The sequence below is a fragment of the Chionomys nivalis genome, chromosome 10 (assembly GCF_950005125.1).
Source record: "Chionomys nivalis chromosome 10, mChiNiv1.1, whole genome shotgun sequence".
NCBI lineage: Eukaryota > Metazoa > Chordata > Mammalia > Rodentia > Cricetidae > Chionomys > Chionomys nivalis.
The window spans coordinates 69218662-69245432 of NC_080095.1; the positions used below are offsets into that span (position 1 = coordinate 69218662).

Consider the following 26771-nt stretch of genomic DNA (forward strand, 5'->3'; position numbering starts at 1 on the left):
TGGGAGAGTAGAAGCATATAGGTGAAAGTTAAAGCCCTTATATTAAGCATCTCATCTTGTCTTATTACATCATTGTGGAAGTGAAACATACACAAACACACACTCACACAGGTGCGCTAGCACTGCAGTGTGACGTTAATTAACATGGGCAAGTGTCTTTATGGCTGATTGTTAGAGGAAGATAGTAGTCTTTAAGTCTTAGGCCATCTTTATACTTTCTCAGCTCCTTCTTGGTATCAGCAAATAAGCTCAGTCCAGGCCTCTGACTGTTCATGTTGAGTTAAATACTCAATTACAAGACTAAATGTCTCTAAATTGATGTCCTTGATTTTCCTTGGATAGTCATCCACTCCACCCCCATCACTTTCTATACGTCGATTCAGCCTGACATTTAAAGTTCCGTAGCAGAAGTTGTGGGCATGCATTCATTTTCTTTCAAAATGGAAATGTCCACCCTTTGCCACTTAAAAAAACAATTGTAGATTTAGAATGCATCACATTAAGTTTGCATTGCTTTCCTGTTTAACTTTCAAGGAAAACCTGCTTATATCATGTTTCCTTTCAGGGTCCCAGCTCACAGGGTATTTATTGGTAACTCACATTTAAAAGAACAGGACCTGCAATTTGTGGAAACACTTCCACAGCTCTGATGCTTTTCCTGCCAAGGGTGGATCACTTAAGACCTCGCCTTCTGTTTACTCAAAAGACTGAGGCAATAGAAAGTAAATGTAACTTCCAAGACTACTTTAACACTCAGCAAATCTAGATCTCCTTCTATTTTTCCAAGGGTATTCTACGTGTCGTTACTTTGAAAGCTTTCATAAATGGCTGCAAACATTAAGAAGTGAAATCTCTGCTGTAAAACACAGCATCCGTCACCACTAAGTAGGGGGTATGCTTTTTTCCCCTGCCCTATAATAACCCTTTTAACGGTTATGAGAAGGTTTTGATCAGCTTTTATTTATACTATGTATTTAGGACATCCAACTGAGAATTCAAACTCATTTATCTAGCACTTTTGTCATGAAGTTCAAAGGGCATAGAATCAGAACACAATTAAAAAACCTTGAGACTCAGCAAAACATCCTAACTTCTACACAGCACGTGTGCTCTTATGTGAACTTCATTTCTCGTGGCTTCATATTTGCCTTAGTCAAAGACTGTGCTGGAAACCTCTCTTACTCCCTATGTAAAGGGAAATGTCTGGGGAACAATGTCTGTTTCATCTTTCTTCACAAAGTAACTGAGCTCTGAGCTTTCTCATATGTATTTCTAGCACTAAGTACAGGTGGGGTTAGTTAGTGCCAAATAACCTCAAAATTGTGTGTCAGAGCTTCATCAGGGAACCTTCTGGGTAGTCTCCAGATAGGAAGGGCTTCGTTGTCCTTGACATATTTTTATTTATTGATAGAGCCAAACCTGATGAGACTCAATTTGTTGTCACCAAACGTAGTTCTTTGAGGTAAACACCTTTCTGAATGATCTTTCACCACCACTGTGAATGTAGCTTACCCTTGATTGAAGCTTTCTCTATGGGCATTTTCTGTATGGGAATCTTGAGTGAAGCAGGGTTCCAGAACTGTACAATTTGAATAGAGTAAGGTAGACTAGGTCCTTCCCTAAAAATTTCTTCTATTCTATTGACAATTTAAAAACAAGCAGGTAGAACAGTTGTCTTCAGGCTTCAGCAAGTACTCAACAGGAGACAGAATGGTGTGACCTAGAGAAAAGTAGAAAATGAGGAAGTAGTCAGGACCCCTCAGAGAAGATGGTGAGAGAATTGAAGATAAGTAGGAAGAGACCTCTATACTGAGGAGAAAGGAAGAGTGGATAGAAAGATAGAAAAAGTTACATGTACATAAAGGTAATAAAGAGGCACAGAGAGTTGTTTCTTTCCCAGTCTTCCTATATCTAGTCGTGTCTCTTTGGACCTCCAGTTGTGTTTGTCCCAGGAAACTTGGTAATTAGAACTGGTCCTACTTGAGGGCATTAAGGGAGGGGGGGACTTGGGCTATTCTGCCTGGTTTTGTGGAATATCTGTACAGCTTCAGACTTATGGAATCAAGGATGAATTGTTTCCAATTCCATAGTTGGGTGTGGTTTTGTAGAATCATCATTCATACTGTTTAATCAAAACAGTACCTGAATAAGACACTAGGCAGCTGACTGAATGGCTCTTCCACACAAACGCTGCTGAATCAACTAGTTATTGTGTTCCAGAAAACATCCATGACTCAGATCCCTTCTGTTGAGCACTAGCAACATAATTGAAAATCCCTGATGTAGGTCAAAGATAAGTCTTCAGGGCATTTGCACATCAGTTGCATTTTGGTATGAAAGACGTTTGTTTATTTTCATTGTGTCCTGTGCCTTCTTTATTCACTCATATGAAGGAAATAAGGTTATTTTTGTGACCTATTAGCAAAGAACTAAAGAATTTGGGAACAAACAAGTAAAGAGAAAAAGATCTGTTTGTGAAATAAAACTACATGAGTTCATAGTTACACTTAAAATCTATGTGAGTTGAGTCAAATACTTATAATCTTCTGTGAGTGAGTTTTCTTGCCTAACTGATAGAGATGATAATACAAGGAGTTACAAGGTTTCACATATTTATTTGTATTTTATCAAAGATTTTTTTATCATCACCTTGTTCAAAGTTCTAAATGAACCAGACTTATTCCCCAGAGGAGGTAACTGGCACAACCCATCTTCGTCATCTTTTACTTCACTTTCCTCTCTACATTGTCAACATCTAGATTTCCTTATTTTATAATTTATATACCTGGATTTCCTTCTTACCTAACACAACCAAAAGGACAACTACAGAGATAGAACAATTGTTAAGAGCACTGGACGCTCTTGCAACAATGCAGGTTGTGTTCCCAACAGCCACATGATTGCTCATAACCACTTGCAACCTCAGTTTCAAGTTTCTACTTCAGATTCCAAGGGATCTCATACTCCTTTATGGTGCTTGTGGGCACCCGCATGCAAGCATGTATACACACATGTATATGATACATCTACAGTCAAGTAGATACAAATATATACATTTCTCAAAAAGAAATAAGCATAAAAGTTATAGACATAAAGGAAGGAAGGGAGGGAGGGAGTGAGGGAGGGGAAGAGAGGGAGGGAGGAAGTGAAAAAGAAAGGGAGGGAGGGAGGGCAGTATTTGAGCCTTCTCTTTCAAAGTGACATTGTCTTCTCCAGATTATTGCAGTCTTCATAATTCCTTATCGCATCTCATAAAGGCCCACACCTTATTACTGCCTATAAATATTTAATCTTGCTACCCTCATTTTTCAGAGCAGTGGCCCGAACAGATTTCTTATCAAATCAGATGTATGGGACAATCAGGAAGTTGTATAAAGTAGATGAGGTTAGAAATATTGTTTGACTGGCTGTCCTCTTTGAAAATCTAAACTTATTTATATTATACTTGCAGGAAGCACATGCAGAAGACTGTTTTTCTAAAACTTTACATTTTGTGGTATCCATTTGATCCATGAATTATTCTTTTCCTCTTCCTTGAATTGGTTTGTGTTACATTACTAGTGCTGTATTTGAGAGATGGCTCAGCAGTTAAGAGCACGTGTTGATTATCCAGAGGACCTTGATTCAGTTCCCAGCATCCACATAGAAAGCTCACAACCATCCATAGATCCAGTTCCAGAGGACCTGATGTCCTCTCCAGCCTCTGTGGTCACTGCATGTATTTAATGCACAGACATACATGCAAACAAATCATCCAATCACATAAAGTAAAAAATAGCTAAAATATCATGATTAAATTTTTAATTGCTGATGTTAAGTTCACGTGAGACTTGGCATAGATATAAGTATGTCACTGTGTAACAAAACAAATATGTCAAAGTTACACTTCATGTAACATTAAGTAAGACATTTCGAGTATGTCTTGAAATATTTTACCCATTGTTCTTATGCGCATGCCTTGTGAAAACATATTTTTAGAAGTTCAAGAAATGCATATTATTTGCCTGATTCATATTGTTCCTTTTTATATTAAAAGTATTTTTTTTCATACAATGTATCCTGATCAGTTTCTCCTCCTTCAACTCTTCAAAGATACACCCCACCTCCTTACCCATTCAAAGCCATGCATTCTTTCTGGACTCTCTTTTGAAAACAAAGAGGCAAATAAAAATCTAGAACTAGAGTAGAATTTTAAAAAAACACATGGAAAAGCATGATAAACACATTCACATGCTCATATGCAGACACACATTCATGATTTTGGTTCTGTTTGTTTTACGGTGGAATAATATCCCATGTGTAAATGTGCCACATTTTCATTTTCCATTCACTGTTGATGTCCACTAGGCTGTCTCTGAATCCGGCTATTCTGAATAGACCAGCAATGAACATAGATGGACAAGAATCTCTGTAATAAAATGTGGAGTGCTTTGGGTATATGTCCAGGACTGGTATAACTGGATCTTGAGGTCGATCTATTCCCAGGATCCTGAAGAATCACCACACTGATTACCATGATGGCTGTACAAGTTTGCATTCCCACCGGCAATAAATAAATGAGTGTTGCCCTCAACCCAAATCCTTTCCAGCATAAACTGTCACTTGTTTTATTGATATTTTCCATTCTGGCAGTTGTTAGATGAAATCTCAATATAGTTATGATTTACATTTGCCTGATACCTAAGGATGTTGATCATTTCTTTTAAGTGTTTCTCAGGCAATTGTGGTCCCTTTTTTAAAACTCTGATTAGTCCTGTACCCCATTTTTAATTGGGATATTTATTTTCTTGATGTCTGGGTTTTTTTTTTATTTCTTTATGTATTTTAAATAGTAACACCATTGCTTCTTTACAGTTGTAGGAGACAATTATAGGTAAGAGTCTGCTCTTAGCTGGGCAGTGGTGACACACACTTTTAATCCCAGTATTGGGCCACTTACAGATGTAACCCTATTTCACCTTGTCTGAAGGTCAGAGACTTTGAGCTTATTTTTGTACTTTCAAAGTTGTTGACAACAGGTATGGCTACAAAACAAGATATCCTGACCTACAGTGTGGGTACTTGGTGTTTAGGACATTAAGAAGGCTCATAAAGATGGATCCACTTTACCCTGACCAAAGGTCTAGGAATTCAAGAATACTTCTGCTTCTTCTTTTGAAACAGGAGGTTTGACTTAGGGAGTGACTGCCTGCAGGATGCTTGGTATAGCATGTGTTCACTGCCCCACACATCAGATGCTCTGCTCGGGAATTAATGGCTTGATGTCTCAAATATTGGAGCAAGTAACTGTTCTGGTTGTTCTCTGTATCATGTTAAAGCAGTCTTTTTCCTTCTTTCCCCCTTTAGTATTGGGGTTTAAAAGGGTATGCAAAATAAATGTGGGCAAATTCAGTATTTGCTGAGGTATTCTCCTATTACTATGCTGTGCCTTTCTGTGTTTCTTTCTTATCTCCGTTCCTTGTTGTAAGGAGGTCATTTGTTCGTCCCAGCCGCCCAAGAAACAAAATAACCACACAGAAATTGTATTAATTGAATCACTGCTTGACCAATTACATAAGCATATTGCTAGCTAGCTCTTACATCTGGAATTAACCCATCTCCATTGTTTTATATTTTATCACGAGGCTCATCTCATGGCCTACTGGCAAGGTTTCAGTGTGTCTGTCTCTGACAGTGGCTCCATGGCTTCTTCCTCACTCCACCTTCTTTCTCCCAGCATTCAGTTTAGGTTTCCCCACCTACCTCTATTCCCTGTGCAGGCCAAGAGAGTTTCTTTGTTAACCAATGGTATTCACAGCATACAGAGGGGAATCCAACATCAGCTCCTCCTACCTAACATTTCTTTCTTTTTTTTCATGGGTGCAGTAAACTTTATTGATGGTATTCAAGAGAGTAGGGCTCCCTAAACCCCTCCTGTTATTCTGGGGGTCTAGGATGGAAATTGTGAGGAAGATGCTCAGTGTCAAGGGTTGAATTAGGACAGGGACTGCTCAGCAGCCAAAGGCCTCCTAATCCTCACTCCCCTACCCTGAAACATAAAAACCGGCTGTGATTGCGCTGCGGCGAAAGTTACCCCAGAAAGGTGGCTAATGACATCCCAGCAACCAGGAGGCAGAGGCAGGTGGATCTCTGTGAGTTCAAGGCCAGCCTGATCTACAGAGTGAGTACCAGGACAGGTAGATACACAGAGAAAGCCTGTCTTGAAAAACAAACAAACAAATAAAAAAATTTAAAACTCTGCCCTTCTCTTGGGGGCTTTGTTGCTGTGTTTAACAGGGACAAATCAATAAAGAAATGTCTGCATTGTATGCACTTCTCTATTTTTCTGTTTCTCCTTAACTTGAGAGTTTCCCCCAAACTCTAGGCATAGTCGGCTCTGTGGATTGAATATTATTTAATAAATAGAAGCAATTTGGAGTGCTGTAGGGTTTTGTTTGAACAATATTTTTTTCTGTAAAGTGGCTTTTATTTTTTTATAAAGGCTTGAATTTGATGTTTACTTGAGTAGCAATAAACAAAGCCAAGGCCAGGCAACTTTTCCACTCAGTTTTCCAGATGAACTAATGAAGTTTTCATTTCAAAGTGAATATGCTGTGTTGAGAAAATGTTTGAATCCCATTAAATATTTAAAGACGAACTGGCACTAGGAGGCCCATGATGTAATCGGGGCATTACTTACTGGGATAGCGCCAACCTTGCTAAGTCATCAATGTAAAGTATCAAGTGAAAAGCCAATCCTTCTCCGTCAAAGCAGGATATTTTGTCTTTCTAAGTAGGCCTCCAGTGCAGAGGCTTCAATGGCGGGTAGTCATATCACACAAAACAGTTAGTGAGAGTTGTTACTTCAGAAAGCTGAACTAAAAAAAAAAAAAAAAAAAAAAAAAAAAAAAAAAAAAAAAAAAAAAAAAAAAACAAACCTCTATCTTACTTATATTTACTATTTATTTCTGGATTTAAAATTAAACTTCCACCATTGTTCTGTTCTGATATTCTTCCTATCTATGTGATACCCTGAGTTGGAAACAGCACTTCATGATTTTCATCATCGAGTTTGCCAAATCAAGTAATTGCATGCATGTGCTCCCAATCTTATTGGATGACTACATTGATCCTGATATAAATTTGACACAAGGAATTTTACTCACTAGACCAAAAATGAATATAAAGTGTAAATTTTCTGAAGTGCATTCTTCTGCATTAGCTTCTGGTAATTATAGAGAAGGTAATTGAAATCAGTTCTGTGAAGTTGGAGCCAGTTTTTGCTCTGAACATATTAATGAAACAGAATAAAACAAAATACAGCTGTTCTGTTCCCAGAGCCTTTCAATATTCCTCTTGTTCCATGAAGAAAAAATTATAGTGCAGATTGTCCAAGTTCACTAAATACATGAAGCCAAACTAGGCCTTAAGCAGCAATGGAAATCCACCTAAACACAAATTGGCCAGCTAAGTAAACCCATAAAAACCCTCATTTCTTTGGTAGGTATGGAGGAACTTTCTCTGTGCGAAAGTTAATGTGAGAAAGAAATGTAATCTAAGACTCTTGAGTACTATAATATATTGAATTAAATATGTGAATAATAAAAAGCAGTGAAGTAAGTTAAGGAATTAAAGAGACCCTATTCTGTATCTAACACATTAGGCGCAAAAGAGCTCTTTCTGCATCAGGGCTCTCAATTGCCAGCTTAATGCTGCAGTTACCTCGAGTATCTTGAAATGCACACATCTCAAATTATGAGAATGTTGTTTGTTTGTTTTTGTTAAAACAAAACTTTATTAGCTACCCCAGGTCTAGAACTTGGCAATCCTTTCTCAGACTTCGGATGGAAGAATTATAACCATGGGCTATACTATGTTTAAAAGTTTAATTTCAGGTTCTGTCCACATCATCATTAAAGTTTTGTTTAAAATAACAATTGCTGAGAGGAATGCAGAAATGCTGTTTCCTGGACACTGTGTGATTCACACTGTGTGTGTCACAGGGTAGCGGCCTTGTCCCGTGAGCTGTGGAGTTGCCATCTGTTGCTCTTCTGTGGTTTATATAGTCTTACCTTGTAAAGCCCTTGGTGTACAATTGAAGAATAGATGAAGGCCATACGAGCCCTTAGTACATCAGCAGGTAGTGACCTTGTCTTTCCGTTTGCCTTGGCTCTTACATTTCTCTTCTGACGTCACTCTCACACAAGTGTGTGTATGTAGGGTTCCAGAAGCTAAGTACAGTACTGTAAACTGGCCTTCAGACAGATTTTCTATTCTCCTTTTTCTAAGGTGCCAGTTATCTGGTAGAAATTGGGATTTCAAATTCCCTCTGCCATCATTATGTCAGTTTCTGCATACATACATACATATTATACCATGCATATGTGTTTTAATTCAAGACTGTGAAACTTACTTTTTCATTTAGGAATATAGGTCATATTAGATAATATTAATTATATTTGAAACTATTTATAAAAAAAATAAATGTAGACATATCTAGGTGAGACACCACTTGATTTTAAAATTTCAGATACCATGACGTTCCAGAGTAACTTTTTTTCCCATGTTCACTGTGTTATATCAATTAAGATCAGTTTCTGACTATAGCTTCTGTGACCTGGCAGACCCCCTGCTCTGTTGTGTCATGTGACAAAGTGAATCCCATCACTGCCTACTTATATGTAGCCTTTGGACCAGAGTGGCAGCCAGTCTCTTTTCCCTAAATTTCTAATATTTTGACCTAATTTCTTAAGTGACTTTCTTTTGAAAGTAAGAAATTGTATGACTTTTCGAGAATAATTCAAGTTCTTCCAGTTTAAGAGCAGAAAGTTGTGGATGAGATGAGAACATCCCTTCTTGCTCTTTCATGTGAGGTTGCTCTGTGCTCTAGAGATAGTCTCATGTTATGTCGGTCCTTTAACATAGCTCAGACCTAGACAGCTTAAAGTAAGGATAATGAACACAGCGTGACTTGGATACAGTCTTTTAGAATTATCCACATTTGAGATTATTTATCAGTCTGCTAAGGATGTAGGACATCAGCTCATTTTTTATTCTGTTCTTAAACTTTCCAGCTGTGGGAAAAAAATGTCCCTTTCATTGTACTGGGGTCTTGAAAATTGCCCAGTGACAGCACAGTTATAAAATACGCTGGATTGAATTAATCCGTGCAATAAACTGTTCTTCTGTAGCATTGAAGTCACTGGTTGAATAAATTTGTCATTCTTGTTTCAATAAGATTTGGCCTATCTCTGTTCACTCCCACAACATCTGTGCAAAACTTTTCAGAGTAATTAACCTTTATATTTTTATTTAAATTTCCTCATACAGTGTATTTTGCTAATATCCTTTTGAAATGAATCCATCTGACTTGAGCTGTTTTTGTTTGTCTGCTTTTTTATTTGTTTGTTGTTTATGGTTGGGAGATTATTATTGTTGTTGTTATTATTGGTTTTCCAAGACAAGGTTTCTCTGTGTACCAGCCCTGGTTGTCCTGTAACTCATTTTGTAGACTAGGCTGGCCTCAAACTCATAGGGATCTGCCTGCCTCTGCCTCCTAAATTCTAGGATTAAAGGTTGGGAAAATTTTAATTACAGTCTCCATTTTGTTAGTGGTTATAGGTCTACTTACATTCTTCATTTTGATTTACCTTTGGAAAATTGTGTATGTTGATCGATTTACTCATTCTTTTAGGTTTTCCATTTTAGTGGAATATAGATTTTTAAATTATGTCTTCATGACTCTTTGAATTTTCTCAGAGTCGATTGCAATGCCCCTCTGTTTTCCTCTAATTTTATTAATTTAGACTTTTTCCCTCCTTCTTTTCATTAATTTGGCTAAGAGTTTGTCATTCTTGCTTGCTTTATCAAAGAACCAACTCTTCGTTTCAATGATTGTTTTTGTATTCTTTGTTCATTATATTTCATTGATTTCATCTCAGAGCTTGATCATCTTTTCCTATCTACTCTTTTGGGGTATTGTGTTTTCTTGATTTCTAGGAATTTCAGGTGTGTTGTTCAGTTACTAATATGAGATTTTTCATTTTTTTTTCTTTTAGTGTAGGTACTTAGTGCTATAGTGGTGTCTCTTTGAACTACTTTCACTTTGGCCCATAGGTTTTGGTATGTTACATTGCCATTTTGTTCAATTTTAAAAGCCTTTAATTTCCTTCTTGATTTTTGTCTTGACCCAATTTTCATTAGTTTAGTTTTAATCTGTTGTAATCAGATAGGGCACAGGTTATTATTTCATATATATATATATTTATAAATTATATAAATACATTTCATATACATATAATATATAATATATTTTATCAAATATATTAAGGCTTGCTTTGTGCCTTAATATATGGTCAGTTTTGGACAGAGTTACTGGAGCTGCTAAAAAGAAAGTATATTCTTCAATTCTTCAGTATTTGTGTAGATGTCTGTTATGTTTCTAAGTTTAGTTTTTGTTTGGTTCACCTGTTTATTGGTTGGGGTTAGGTGTTGAAGTCACCTGTATCACAGATTTTAGCTGTAGTAGTCAGTCTTTTATGATCTTGGATGATCTTTTGTTTGGTGTATAAATGTAATATCCTCTTGGTATATTTTCATTTTAGTGAGTATGTAGTGTTTTTTTTTTCCTATGTCTTCTGATTAGTTTTGTTTTGAAGTTTTTATTTTTTGTTTCTTTTTTGTCAGGTGTTTAAATGTCTACACTTGCTTACTTCTTAGGTCCATTGTAGCTTTGACTGTTTACCCTGAATTGATGTACATCTTAATGGTAAAGTGTGCTTCTTGGATGAAGCAGAAAGATGGATCCTGCTTCATAATTCAATCTGTTAGTCTATGTCTTTTTGTTGGGGAATTGAGACCATTTGTTTTGAGAGTTATTAATGAGAAGTGTTTATTAATTCCTGTTATTTTGTTATTGTTACATAGATGGCCCCTGATGTCTTTTGACTAACTGTTCTTAGATTATTTATTCCTAGTGTCCTCGTGGTATAGTTAGCTTTCCTTCTAGTGTTTTCTGTATTGCTAGGTTAGTGGACATAAATTGTTTAAATTTGATTTATCCTGGGATGTTTTTCTTGCTAGATGGCATCTATGGTTTCTTATAGGTTCTAATCCACTTATCCAGGACCTTTCTGGATTTCACAGTCTCTACTAAAAAGCCAAACATTCTTCTAATGGGCCTGCATTTATATGTGAGTTGGTCTTTTTCCCTTGAAGTTTTTAATGTTCTTTGTTTGTTACGTACATTTAGTGTTTTGGTTATTCTGCATTGTGGCTATTTTCTTTTTTTATTCCATGTACCTATCATACCTTTATGGTAATCTCTTTCTTTATGTTGGAGAAATTTTTTTCTATGATTTTGTTGTAATTATTTTTCTGTCTTTGACTTGTGTTTCTTTTGTATCTCTAGTATTCATAGGTTTGGTCTTTTCATATCATAGTGTCTCAAATTTTACAGATATTTTGTGCCTATGTTTTTTATGTTTTATGTTTTCTTTTACTGACCTATCATTTCTTCTACCTTGCCATCAGGACCTAACATTCTTTCTTCCATGTCTTCTAATCTGTTGGTGAGACTTCTCTCTGAAGTTTTAGTTTGACATCTGGAGTTTTTCATTTCCAGTTAATTTAAGTCTATGTTTTCTAGTTTCATGCCTTGAATTGTTTTCATTATTTTATTTCAACTGTTTGTTTGTGTTTTCATGGTCTTCTTCATTTATTTATATCTTTTTTAAGGTCCTTGGACATATTTATAATTACTATTTTGAAGCCTGTGTCTTGCGCTTCAGCTACATTGCTTTCCTCAGGTCTTCCCCCAATAGGGTCTCTGGGTTCTGAAGGAAGCACATTGTCTTGGTTGTTCATGTGTGTGTGTTTGTACTAGGATCTGTGTGTCTGGAGCTATGGCATTTGAATTTGCTGGGGGGTGGGGACCTCTGTGTGTGTGTAAATGTCTTGTCCTTATTGGATGGGTGTTCTGTTTTTTGTTGCTGTTCTCCACTCCAGGTCCTAACCAGGTTTCTGAATTACAACCAAGTATGATAGCTGTGGGGTTAGTAGCAGAGGACTCTTCTGCTGAGGGCAATCTCAGAGGAGTAGAGAATGGCTAGAAGGAAATACTGAAAGGGAAGAGCTGCTGGGATCTTGGGTCTGCATCATGAGTTGAGTTCCAAAGGGATTTAGATACTTTGTGTGGGGGGAACTTAGATATGCAAGCTCCGGCTGGACAAAGGGTAAGTCTAGTATGACTGGAATTGAAGATAGGAAGAAGGATAAATGTCCCTCTTGGATCCCAGTGGAGTGTGGTCACTGTGAGTCCTTGATAGAGAGGACTGTGTTTGTGTCACCATCGGACTAGAGATGGACTAGAGGGAAATACCCTTTTCTGGCCATCAGGAAGGATTTATGTTTCTATCATTGAATTCTAGTTATGAATGTAACTGTGGACATGATATTCCAAACAGAAACCTCATGTCAGATTTTGTTTTGCTGCAGCTTGTGTGTCGCCATTCATTCCCCTGCTGAGTAATAAGCGACTTAAATTTGGGTCAGCCAGAGATGAAAATGCATTTTATGCCGGTGGGATTTAATAACTTGTCAATAGTTGTTCCAATATTGAAATTAGCCAGATAAGATTAAAAAGACGAGGTTCTTAAAGCAAGTAAGGACATTTTTTTTTTTTTGCTCCACTTTTCATCCAATATTCAGCATAAAAGAATTATTTAAGGTGTGTGAGCTTAGGCGTGTCAACTAGGACCGTCTTTTCAGGCACCTAATGCTTCTTCACGTAGAGCTGGAGTTTAACTAATTAGATATGCAATTACAATAGCTACTAAGGAATATTTCTATTCTTCTTTTATTCCAAATAAATGTATTCTATTTCCAAGTACATGTTCATGAAATTGTTCAAGGGAATTGAAGTAGTAGTTCCTTTCAGTTAATGCACTTCAGCTTAGCACTCTCATTATCACAGCAAATACTAGTATTTATGTGCCTTTGTAGTCCATTGGTTGCTACATTTCTTAATTATAAGAAGGATTGCCTAACTTTAGCCCTTTGCCTTTTTATGTAATTGAGAAATTATTTAAAATCATATTAATTTTTTTTCCCTCAAGGGAACCCAAAGAAACTGTAGGCTTCTCTTAGAGCAAATTAGAGATTGAATTTCCATCTCTACCTTTCTGAACTGGTCACACTTCTGTCTCTTTGCATATGGTGATCTAGAAAGTACTGTGTGAAGAGAGACGTGGCGTGAAGGAACATTCCTTGTTTTATTTCGGTTTTGTATTTCTGTGTTAAATGTAAACAAATTAATATTTCGATGTTTGGAAAAAAAAAAAAGAAGTGTTTTAAAAGTCCTAGAAATCAGGTTCACATATTTTGGTTTCCAGTGTGTTTTCTTTCATTCAGCTGTAGAGGTAACTCAAATGTGACATAAGTGGGCGTGAGCTACAGAGATTAACAGAAATCTAATTTCAGATTACCTCATATCAATGATCAAATTCAGTAGCAAAACAGAACGAAATTTAAAAATACAGCTAAATCAGGTACGAGTCTCTAACACCTTGTCGCCATTTATCCTTTCCCAAACCCAGCAAAAGTCACCGTCAGAGTCATTCATTGGTCGCGAGAAGAGGTCAAATTCGCAGTCGTACATTGGTCGGCCAATTCAGCTTGACAAGATCTTGATGTCTAAGGTGAAGGTGCCACACACGTTTGTCATCCACTCCTACACACGGCCCACCGTGTGCCAGTTCTGCAAAAGACTCCTAAAGGGCCTCTTCCGGCAGGGCTTGCAGTGCAAAGGTGAGGACCCCCTAGGCCCCAGTCACTGGCTGCCTGGCACCCGTCATGCCTTAAATGAATCATCTTTCTTTTTAAGTCACTATATTTTGTGCCACATTTTCTCTGTCTGATAATTTTCTGTTTTTTGTTTGTTTGTTTGTTTGTTTTTGGTTTCTTTTGTTTTCAAACCTTCGTGAGTAGATTGCAGATTCAACTGTCACAAACGCTGTGCACCGAAAGTACCAAACAACTGCTTGGGTGAAGTGACCATCAATGGAGGTAGGCGACAATTCATAGCCGTGTTCTGTGTCTCGTGCAAATCACAGAGGACAGTGTTTATGATTCATCAGGTTTTTTTCTTTTGTTTTTCAGTGGAGATATTTGTAACTCATCCACAATGGCTCAGGTTCTTCTCTGGAATGGAAACTTACATTCCAGATCATTAGATTTTTATATAATAATAATAAAAAATCTTCACACAGAATATAATTCATGTTAAAACCTTGCATGCCTGTCATTTCTTGCCTACCCTTATTTCATTCCCTAAGCCTAGTTTGCTCAGAAACATAGACCATGTTGGGTACCTACAAAGCATTGCTCCCTCTCAGTTTCTGTGGCCCCACTTCCTTGAAGCATGGAGGCACAAGTTAACTTCCTTCCCCACCCGCTGATGAAGGTCATGATCACAGACTGGACTAGAGGCAACCAGCTCCAGATGTCTGTCCTCTGCAGACTACCACTTCAGTATATACCTGAGTGAGAGCCTGAATCCCAAAGAGGAAGACCTTAACTCTCAGAAAGTGGTTTTCTTCCTACAATAGAAATATTTTTTGAACACAATCCAACTATATGGATTACATTGATTCACTTCACCTCCTACATACTGATCTTAGGGTTATCACAGTTTGTCTGTGACTTCGGATCCCAGGCTCCCTTTTTGCAAAGACCATGAACTGTTTCTGTTAATTGTTATACCAGTAGACTTCGAAACCCCCTGGTTATAGAAACTCAGAAATATACAGAGATATTTGTGTTATGAAAAGCTAAAGAATACATGGTTACATTTCTCTGGAAAAAATAGACCTAGAAGGGGCAAAAAGCAGCGACGGGGAGCACTATCAAGGAAAGCATTTGTATGCACACAGATTTCCAGCATAGAGGTCCAAAGTTAGCTGGCAAAATTGAAAGCTTGGCGAATTTCCCACTTTCAGAGGCTTGTGATATTGACTCTTCAATCCCAGGGAATTTCAATTGGACCTGATAAATAGAACCCAGGGGAAATGGGCAAGTTTGTGAGGAGGATGACCTAAAGATTGCATTTGCTTATATAGTCAGAGCAATGTGGTGAAGTGGAAATTCCCCTGGCATAGATGTTCAGAGTCTCTGATTGATCTGTTTTTCTTATTTTAAAATGAATAATTTGCATTAGTAAAGTAATTAAAATTTTACCATTCTCATCAACTATACATGGACAGGATTTAACATTCAAATAACAAATACTTTAGGTATTTAAAAATTATACTTTATGTGAACAATTTAATAGATTGGGGTACATGATTTAAGAAGCTAACTGCAGTAGTAGTTAGATATAGGTAACTCTTTTTTCATATGACCCCCACCCCCACATGAGCTTCTTTCCCCCAGGAGTCCTGTCTTATGAAATATTACCAGTTTCCTGGTTCAATTATGCCTGGACATGGCTTCCCAGAATTGTACTCTTAGGTTTCATTTTATAGAATTTCTTTTTTAATTTTTTTCCTTTGCCTTGTAGACCTGAGAAACAAGTATTAGGCTGTGAAATTATGTTTATTGTCCATCCATTCATATACTATAAATAAAGGTGAAAATGATATAAAAAGATAGATAAACAACCTGGGCGTTGTTAGGATAGTCTTTCCCTTAAGTACTGGCTCCAAGGTTTCAGACTTATCTTGTTGGGTCCTCACAATTTTCTAGATTTGCTTAGCCCTGGGGCAGAATCTGATGTTGTCATGGAAGAAGGAAGTGATGACAATGACAGTGAGCGGAACAGCGGACTCATGGAGGACATGGAGGAGGCCATGGCCCAGGATGCCGAGATGGCTATGGCAGAGGGCCAGAGTGATGGTGCAGAGATGCAGGATCCAGATGCAGACCAGGAGGACTCCAATAGGACCATCAGGTTAGAGACCCAGTAGGACTCAAAGAGGTTGAATCCTGAAGGCTTTTAGATATTTCAGTCTATAAAAGAAACTTGGGATATGCCTGACTTAATACTGAAGAGCTGTGTACTGTTGAAGAAAACCTTTGAAAGCAGGTCAAATGGAACTACTGCCTGCTTTGTAATTGAATCTCATTGTAACCATGCCTCTTTATGCCGTTTGTATCAACCATGTCCAAGATCCTCATCACCTGACCCCCTTCAGGAAAAGTTTCCCATTCTAATTGACCTTACAAACCATACTGACACTTTTGTATCCATTTTACAAATGTTCAATTCCTTAACACATTGAAATTAGCCACGATCGTGCAGGAATATATTGCATATCTTCCATTTACTGGAATAATAAGCATTCTTTGAGTAGTGAAAATATTAGCCTTAAAGCTGGCTTCACTTTGAGAAACACATTTCAAGTGTCTGAGGACTTGAGGGAAATAAAGAAAAAGATGAAGAGGGAGAGAGGGAAGAAAAAAATCCAGAAAGATTTAGAGTCACTTAGAACAGAAAAAATTGAAGAATGAGAATAATCCCATGAATACCAACTACATAAAAGACAACTCAAATGACAAGTTCTAGTATTTTTAAGAAATCACTCAGACACAGTTCATGCAGAAATACTATAATACATAATACCATAGTACGTAATCCATAAATTACTATTATCATGCTTGCTACATACAATAAACTTTCCTCTGTGGTTTTGAATACTAAAGCTTCAAAACACTGAGAGTAACTCCACTGTTTTCCTAAAATTTTGAACACCATCCAGATGAGCGCGAAAATCTAGATGCTTCTTACTCTGCCTAGGGAGTTAAAAAGTGAACATCTGAGTACCTGCCACTCTTCCGAGGAGCTCACTTTTAAACCATTCATCCCTGACAGTACATTTCACTGAAAATGAGATGTGCATTCGTTGACTTCTGCTTTGAAATAGTTTAAATGAGCGTTTATTCACAAAAAGAAGGTGTGAATATGAAAATATTTCCCTCTAACGTATTTTGATATTTCAAGCCCTTCGACAAGCAACAATATCCCCCTCATGCGGGTGGTGCAGTCTGTCAAACACACCAAGCGGAGAAGCAGCACAGTGATGAAGGAAGGATGGATGGTCCATTACACCAGCAAGGACACACTGGTAAGGAGACAGCGCTTCGTATGACATTCCTGCCTCAGAGGATTGGGGAAGATGAGTTCTTGAGAGTAGTCCTGACAGCGGAGCGCGTGCTATCCAGGTCTTTGATGGAGGTGAATAAGTAACGGGGTTAGAATAAAAGTGTAAAACACAATTACAGTGCAAAAACAATGCTCTGTAGACAAGTGGAATTTCTCCCTCTCATTTCTAGGATAGCCATAAAATTGTTTCTAGACCCCTCTGTGGTCTAGACTTTTAAAAGAAACTTCATTAGAGAGTGGGGGGGGGGCATTGTTGACTATTTTATATTCTCAAGACCTAAATTCTTTGTTTAAAAATTCAGCCACGTGGGTGTGTGATAACCCTGTAGTCTGTTTCTCTTATTATAAGTTGATTCCTAATAGCTCTATAATAAAGCTATGTTTGTGGGTGGAAAACGGCGCCCTTGAGCCATGGTTCAGAATTTAACTAATTGACATTTAGTGAGAGCCTTTAATTCTATGTTCCTCATCTCTACCCATCACTAGGATTTCTAAAATGTCTTTAGATAAAGAGACTTGTGTGCTTCAGTTGGTCATTTATAATTTAGACCTTCTTGTGGGAGAGAATATTTAGTTCTAGACTCAAGTGAACACTGTCAGTTTCCTCCTGTGTTTATTGGAAAATATTTAAAGAATATTTTTATTCTTTCATATATAAATATATGAAATATATTTATATGCTCTATGAGTGGTTGTGAAAGATGCTGTGTGATGATTTTGCTCTTTTGGCTTTTAGAGGGGCCCACCACCCAGCTCCCAAATAAATCACACACAGAGGCTTGTTCTTAATTATGAGTACCTTGCTTTAGTTTGAATTGTTTCTGGCCAGCTTGTCTTAAATTATCACAACTACCAGTTATGTCTGGACTTTTTCCTTTTCTTCCTTTTGTATATCTTACTTTCCTTCTTACTTCGTGGCTGGGTAGGTGTCTGGTGTCTGACATTGTCCTCCTCTTCTTGTTCTTTTGCTCCTCTTCCTGGTTCCTCCCTCAATTTATCCTCTCTGCCTGCCAGCCCCACCTTTCCTTGCTCCTACCTTGCCATTCACCGTTCAGCTCTTTGTTAGGCCATCAGATGTTTTAGACAGGCAAAGATCACAGCTTCACAAATGTAAACAAATGCAGCATAAACCAAAGCATCAGACCTTAAAATAATATTCCCCTCACCGGGCAATGGTGGCACACGCCTTTAATCCCAGCACTTAGGAGGCAGAGGCAGGCAGATCTCTGTGAGTTCGAGGCCAGCCTGATCTACAAGAGCTAATTCCAGGACAGGCTCTAATGCTAGAGAGAAACCCTGTCTTGCAAAGCGAAACAAAACAAAATAATATTCCCCAGCAGAAAGACACCAGGAATAATGTTGTGACATTGTTTCTGAAAAGCGGCAGTTTCGTACCCGTCCATGTAGGCCAGGTGCTGTAAGAGGACAGACTCACAAACTCGCAGCCGTGAGTTCAGGGGTCAACTGAAGAGAATGTGACGTGGTCAAGTGCATTTCTCTACCTCTGTTAAACGTGAAACCACGAGGTTAAACTTTCCACCTAATGAAATGTATTTAGTGATGTAGGATCTAGAGTTCTATTAAAAGTGAAAACACCTAGCTGAATGGACAGGGCTTGTCACGTTCTAAAAGATATGCACACACAGACATTCTACCTCCTATTAAGCCCTACTTTCTTGTAAACTACAACATTTCCTTTAGTTCTTTAAGAAAAAAATGCTAAAAATTCTTTTGTCTTTTATTATACATATGATGAAGCCCCAGGTATTTCTCAGGATGCTAACCCATTGTCTCTATTACTATTCCCAACCTCAAAGGTAAGTACAGAAACCTGTCACATTGTGTTCATTAAATCATCAGTTTCTGGAGTCAAACTGTGAGACTTTTGGGCTAATGCCCTTACCAATTTTACCATCGAATCCATGTTCTCTCTGATAAAATGCACTTGTTTTTATAAAACTCATTCTTAAAGTTTCGTGACTTCTGTTCCAGCGGAAAAGGCATTACTGGAGATTGGACAGCAAGTGCATTACACTCTTTCAAAACGACACGGGAAGCCGGTACTACAAGGTGAGGCTGGCTTCTCTCAGTGTTGTTCAAGTTCCTTTTTGCGTCCTCCTGGGAGTGAAGGGAATCATGGATGTTGTCCACATCCAACTGTGTGACCATTCCTGGCTCCTTCTGAGGGAGATCTTCTCCTCTGTGCTACAGAATTTTTGTAAGCACCTGGATGTAACCACTTGATTCTTCTGTGAATCTCGCCATTTCCTGCAGTGTGCTTCTGGCTCGGAAGATGGTGAGGAGCAGAATGATGGAGAGGGAGATGGATGGGAAGCTAAGTGGGGATCTTTAGCCAAGTAGATGGTCACAGCCACTAAGAGTGAATTTCTGAGAACCTCGATAATCTAGCACATCACTGGAGATAAACAAGTAGAACAATTCTTCACAACTGCTAGCACTTACTCTGATCTGTTTCTTCTATTGATTTAGCAGCAGATATCTGTCTTTCTACATTAAATAATAGAAATTTGCTATCTAGATTCATTCCTTTGATTCGTCATGATTCCTTACACAGCTGCAACACAAAAGGAAGCATTACTGCATTGTTTTTTGTTTTTTGTTTTTTTTATTTTTTGTTTTTCAAGGCAGGGTTTCTCTGTGTAGCTTTGAAGCCTACTCACTGTATAGACCAGGTTGGCCTCGAACTCACAGAGATCTGGCTGCCTCTGCCTCCCAAGTATTGGGATTAAAGCATTATTACATTTTAAATAGAAAAAAAAAGAAGCTTGCTTTAGTTACTTCATGCTTCCTGGACTATAGTGTGACACCTAATATTTTCAATACTTTAATGGTCATTAAAACAAACAGTTGTGGGGCTGGGAGAGATGAATCATTCCATAAAGTACTTGCCACATAAACCTGAGGAGCTGAGTTATCTCCTCAGCAGTCACAAAAAAGAAAAAAGAAAAAAATCCAGGCGTGGTTCATATGTCTTTAAACCTAATATAGGGGCACAGAGATGAGGATTTCAGTAAGCTCTGAGTTTAGAGAGAGACTCTGTCTCAAAAAATGGGTAAGCGTGACCCAAGCACACATAGCTGAAGAACTACTTGCCGTGGTTTTCATCCATGGACACTCACTTACCTGTGTAACTACATTACATTTGCACATATTGAATCAAAACATGTTTGACTGAAGTGCCTCTAAGAATTCTTGAAAATAAACAACAGTCACGAGTACCCAAATGCATTAAAAAATATTACCCAATTTGCCACATAGCTTCGTTAGACTCTCCCTCCTGCCACATAACTGTTGTTTAAAAACAAAACAAATAAAAAACACCTTGAAATTTCTGAGAAAGTATGGTAAGGCCTCATTATAAAATATTAAATTTTATGTATGTGTTCTTGTTATAAAATATTTTCTGTAAATTTTATAATTCCCTTTCTCTCATGGCATAGATTTTATTTAATAGTTGTTGTATGCTGTATGTGTTGTTGAATATTTTCCGTAAATTGCGTCTGTTTGTGATTTCCTTCCTTATATGTGGATTTTATTTACTGGTTGACAGGCTTTTGGAAAACTACATCCACTATCCTCTGTCTTCCGCAGGAAATTCCTTTATCAGAAATTTTATGCCTGGAAGCTGCAAAACCTTCAGCGTTAATTCCCACTGGAGCTAATCCCCACTGTTTTGAAATCACTACAGCGAACGTGGTCTATTATGTGGGAGAAAATGTGGTCAACCCTTCAAGCCCCCCACCTAACAACAGCGTTTTCACCAGCGGCATTGGTGCAGACGTGGCCAGGATGTGGGAGGTGGCCATTCAACATGCCCTCATGCCTGTCATCCCCAAGGGCTCCTCTGTTGGTTCGGGAACCAATATACATAGTAAGTCCGATGGCTTGAATCTGCCACGGCATGCATGCTGGTGTTTCAGTAACCGACTTGTTGCTTTCCCCAATGAGACAATGAAGAAAGACTCCATATGTTGGCATCAAGCGTGTGGGACAACAAGGAATCTCTGAAGAGAAGCTGCTATTCTTATTAAAATACTTCATTCATCAAATTATTGTATTTCTTTAATATTAGAACTTTTACAAAGTTAAGCATAACCTATACATTAAACATCCACAGATGTCCGGATCTGTTGTTGCCCAAAGCACCTGTCTAGTTAGCAGTTAGTTAGAGTTTCACTTGAATGCCACAAATAGGAAAAAAAAAAAACAAAAAACAAAAAACCCTTATTCCTTATTTCTCCCAAATCACGTCTCATACTTCTCTATTTGGGACCTATGTTATAAAGACCATGTTACACTTGATCACCTTCTCCCCGGAAGAAGTTTCTGTTCATTAGTTCAATAGATTCAGCCAGAGTACAGTCGAAATGAAATATTGAAGATAAACTAGAAAAGATAGAGGAAGACCTATATAAAATTATGATATGAAACTCCATCATAGTTATTAATCATGCAGCCTGCAGATTAAGCCTTTTAAGCATTTGGTATATCTGTTCTGTTATGATTTTTTTTCTTTAGCCAGTATATTAATAAGATATATGTGATTAATCCAAGTATAAAGAATGTATCTGTAAATAAGCGACACACTTAATCAGTGCCCCCTATTTTAATGCCTAGACCTCTATCAGTTAATGATTTGCCTACATTCTAACAAAAACAATTAATTTCTAGAAAGTTAGTTGTCTGTAAGCTCATACTGGAGTTGCTGCATAACAAAGCAAGAATTGGAACCCAAGTCTTTTATAATCCAAGTTCTATGCTGACAAATATATTTTTTAAAAAGCAAGTAGAGACTGAGTTTATAATTTTAAGAGAAATAATATGTTCTAATAGAATTTTTGCATAAATATCTAATTACAGTGATTAATGTAAAAGCAATTCCCTGGAATGACTGATACTCACTCTTTTTTTTCTTATACTTCATCTACTTTATGTCTGTTTTCAAACATGAATTTCCAGAAGACATTTCTGTGAGCATTTCAGTTTCCAATTGCCAGATCCAGGAAAATGTGGTGAGTTCATGTCTATTAATATCGATCTTAGAATGCAATTACTGGAATATAAAAATATCACGTGTTCCATGTTTATTTATCTAACATTTTAAATTTTCAGTGTTTTCTAAATAACAAAAGAGTATTTACTATATTCTTCTTCTATGATATTTTATAAACATTGTTTGTTTACCGATATTTCTAGATTCCATAACATAATACCAGAGGTTGTTTGTTATAATAGACAATCATGTTGTAATACAGAATTTTTCACCTTTATTCCTTTTTTTAGAACAAAATAAGACAAATGGTTTACTGAGAACACTGCAATAAGGTGGCAGGCTTGGCACCTAGGGTGCCATTCACCTACACCTGACACTTCAAGTTTTCTGGTTGAAATTGTACAGTTAAAATCGATATACAAATAAATTAAAAATTTTTATTTGTACAACTTTTTAAACAGGTCATTCTTTGCTAACAAGGACTGCACATACATGGCAAGGGTTGCAAATGTTGTTAGCCACATATACGTATCCATGATCTAGCCCGCAAGAAAGCTGCAGAACCAGGAACCCCTGTCACCCATGCTACCTAACACAAGCCTTTCTTTTTGGTTGTGGGAGTTACAGATCATGTTGTAAGATGTTTTATATGCTGTTGTGTTTTGCTTAATTTCATCTCCATAGTCAGTACCCAAAGTGGACGAACGACTTTCCTACCTCGTTTCTGTGACCCACAGCATTAATTGTTTGTTCACTGCACCTGAGACCCCAGCTGAGGAGCGTATCATCCTACTTACAGTGACCTGGGCTTGTTTATCAAAGAATCAACTCCGTGGATGTCTGTTCAGTATTAATCTTGTCCCTGAAATACTTGTTGAATGTTTTCCATTGAACAAAGGCAACCATGAATTACATGAGAAAACTTCATCGTGAAGCTTGAGTGGATGCCTGGACTGTTCATCCTGCGATGCAGGTTTCAAAACAGCAGGTTCTTGCTGCTCTTGCTGAAACAGGAAGGGCCTTGAGTGCTACAGGTCACTCTGAAGACCACAGAGGCATTTTACCTTGGCCCGCTATTGTTATCCACTGAAAATTTTGAATTAAATTTTCAAAAAAAAAAAATTCTAAAGATCCCATTTGTTAGCAGATGGAATAGCTTGGTTTCGGGGGAAAAAAGGGACTGGGATAATGATTTTCTTCATCAGAGAGTTTTGAATTCTTGTGAACTCTCCAAGCGAATCGCAGCACACAATTTTTCTAGTTGTTTTCAAAGAAGAAGAAGGAAAGGGGTAGCTGTGGGTAGGATTGCTGAGTGGAGAATATGCCTAAAAAATTGTTTGTTTTAAAGGTTCAACAGTGGAAGAATTTAAAGTAGCCAGAAAGTCTTTTACAATGTACAGTGCTGGATGAATAAAATATAAAACTTTTTTTTTATTTCCATGAAGATGCTTACTGAATGTCAGAATACGAAGCCCAGATTAACTCACTCTCAATTCAGCAATTATTATTTAAGAAGTAAATGCTAAATGGGTTATTTTCATAGCAAGTAGGGATAATTGGAATGGTTGCCTATTGCTTAGGTTCTCATAGAAATGAGATTTTACTAGGAGTAGCCTCACTGTCCTGTCCAGAGTATAAGGCAGGATTGTGAGACACGTGTCTCGGGACCTCAGAATAGTTCGCGAAATTTCTAAAATACTAGCGTGGAAAGAAAACTCCACTTTCAGATATTCGTCATAAATGGCACTGATTGGTTTTTAGGTCCTGTTTCCCTCTGTTAAAATGTGTTGTGTCTCAAGCACTTCAGAGCAGAATAGTTTTCAAAATATTTTATTAATTTCATTTGAGTATTATAACCATTGGAATATTATCTAACATTTATAAGTCTAAAATGACCTTAGGATTATTCAATTATATTTATATTTGATAAGGTAATAATATTATAATTATAAAATATAAAAGGATTAAAGCTGTTCTCCATTTTTGTTTTTTGGGGCATATACCCGTAGGACATCAGCACCGTCTACCAAATATTTCCTGATGAAGTTCTGGGTTCTGGACAGTTTGGAATTGTTTATGGAGGTGAGTTAGCTCAACAAGTATTTTTATGAACTTAAAATTTTAGGCACCTGTGCATAGAAGTATTATATCACCAAAAAATAAAATATCAACAAGGGAGACATGTATCTGTGTGTCTAGGAGAGACTTCACAAGACATAGCCATCCTTTGAACAACCGGTGCATTTTGAAAGATTTCTAGCCCAGAAAGCTTTTGTTGTTGTTGTTCCATGTTTGCAAACCCTAATCACAGCATGGAAGCAGTTTGATTTATTTATTTAGTTATGGAAACATGACGACTGTAATTTATAAACAAAGTCATTTCATTTCCTCTCAGCCTCTTGGACTCTTACAGACACTGTCCCTAAAGCCAAAATCTTTGAACTCCCATGTTTACAACAATGTACCCAGTTCATAGAATCTGAATTTTTAACTGTTCAAGGGCTATGCTCAATTCTTTAGTTAGAGCCTAGACAGCTCAGTCATATCCAAGCCTTGAAGTAAGAGTTAATTGTAAAGTGTTACCTGCTATAGAAAATGACATCTTCACTTTTCTTATTTAGATAAGTAGCAATATTTTTTTTGTCAATTTCTGTTTTTATAAAATAACCCTGCCTAACCCTTTTGTTTATTATGTACTTTTTAATTATAAAATTGGTAGAAATCTAAATATAGAATTTATAATTAGAAAATTTAAGTTGTTCTATTCTCACCTTACTAGACCTGGATGGAGGTGGGTGGTCCTTAGACTTCCCACAGGGCAGGAAACTCTGATTGATCTTTGGGCTGATGAGGGAGGAAGACTTGATCGGGGGAGGGGGAGGGAAATGGGAGGCGGTGGCGAGGAAGAGGCAGAAATCTTTAAGAAATAAATAAATAAATAAAATTCTTTTATTAGGAAAAAAATGAAAACCAAATGACTAGTAACCAGTCTTAATATTCTGTGCATCTACAATAATAATAGTAATAATTTCCTAATAAAAATAATGGCAGATTGAGCCTAGTAAGTAGACGTCACAGCCCCGAGTGTGACAGTGAAGCAGGGGTGATAAGTAGGATGAGAAATCGGCAAACTCACGGTATTTCGGAACCCCGGATACTGAAGGACCTGAAATACCGAGCTTACAAGGGTGGAGACCCACAAGGAAGAATGAGAGCGTTAAGAGTAGACAGGATGGACTGTGACTGAAAAAGCATGGGATAAAACCGGACTCTCTGAACATGGCAGACGATGAGAGCTGACGAGAGGCCAAGGACAATGGCACGGGGTTTTGATCCTACTTCATGTTCTGGCTTTGTGGGAGCCTAGACAGTTTGGATGTTCACCTTCCTAGATCTGGATGGAGGGGGGAGGACCTTGGACTTTCCACAGGGCAGGGAACCCTGACTGCTCCTTGGACTGGAGAGGGAGGAGAAGAGGAGTGGGGGGAGGGAGAGAGGGGCGGGAGGAGGGGGAGGGAAATGGGAAGCGGGGAGGAGGCGGAAAATTTTTTTTTCAATAAAAATAAATAAATAAATAAATAAATAAATAAATAAATAAATAAATAAAAAAGAGTAGACAGGAGACGGAGGCAATGAGGAAAGAGCCTCAGAGGTGAGTGACGTTCGCAGAGACCAGGGAGTGGAGCTTCAGGAAGCTCTGGCTGTGTAAGGAGATGCTACTGTCGATGGCTGTGTTGAATCAGTCCCCATGAGTCAAGACATGGAAACTGGTGTTCAGGAAAGTGAGACACGAAAGCAAGGCAGTGCAGTAACGAAAGGGAGGCCACCAGGAAGCAACCAGTGAGAATGGGGAGAGCACAATGCAAGAGCAAGGAACCCTAGGGGAAAGGTGTTGAAGTAACAAAATTCCAAAGTAGTTTATGTAACCAAATCGTTTGATGAGTTATATCTGTTAATTTTCTAATTATTTTTCCTTATTTTTTTTATTTTAAAGGTAAACATCGTAAAACAGGAAGAGATGTAGCTATTAAAATTATTGACAAATTAAGATTTCCAACAAAACAAGAAAGTCAGCTTCGTAATGAGGTTGCAATTTTACAGGTAAACGCTTTGAATCTCATTTGAGAGCTACATATTCCCTTCCTTGCCTTCTGTAAAACAGTGGAGAGTTATCCAGTTATCTACAGGCTAGATATTTAAGGGCAACTTAACTGGAACGGCAAGTTGAGTCATAGTTGCCTGACTGGTACCATCCTAAGTGTGCAAAAGTTGATTTTTTTGTGTGTGTACTTAATACCACAGTTCACCATGTCCTTACTATTCATTAAATATGCATATTCTCAGTGTGGACATGCTGAGTGCATTTTGTTGTGGGTTAAAAAAGACCTTATCTTCATAAGCACTTCTCCCTTGTGAGAGCTGGATTTGTGGCTCTGAGCTGTGTAAGTAACAGGTGTCTGAGAAAGAAATTGATTATCTTGACTTTTCCTGATACCCTTCCTGCTTCTCCAGGTGAGTTTTTATTTGATGTGGAAGATGGTACAACTTTCCTAGTTGTTAGAAAGGCCTTTGGAGGTCAAAGGGAAACTGAGCATCTGCTTGGTGACTGGTCAATTTAGT

General features: G+C 37.7%; 1 protein-coding gene across 2 annotated transcripts in view; it reads left to right on the top strand.

Annotated features, from left to right (window-relative positions):
- The window catches only part of Prkd1 (protein kinase D1), a 286258-nt gene that overhangs the window by 222848 nt on the left and 36639 nt on the right, over window positions 1–26771 (top strand). For both annotated transcript variants that reach the window (XM_057783083.1, XM_057783084.1), the window contains 9 exons: window positions 13575–13785; window positions 13966–14043; window positions 15721–15925; window positions 16976–17099; window positions 19130–19207; window positions 20750–21029; window positions 22118–22170; window positions 24161–24233; window positions 26146–26252. In XM_057783083.1, the coding sequence (XP_057639066.1) occupies window positions 13575–13785; window positions 13966–14043; window positions 15721–15925; window positions 16976–17099; window positions 19130–19207; window positions 20750–21029; window positions 22118–22170; window positions 24161–24233; window positions 26146–26252 (1209 nt within the window). The remainder of the gene's footprint in view (window positions 1–13574; window positions 13786–13965; window positions 14044–15720; window positions 15926–16975; window positions 17100–19129; window positions 19208–20749; window positions 21030–22117; window positions 22171–24160; window positions 24234–26145; window positions 26253–26771) is intronic.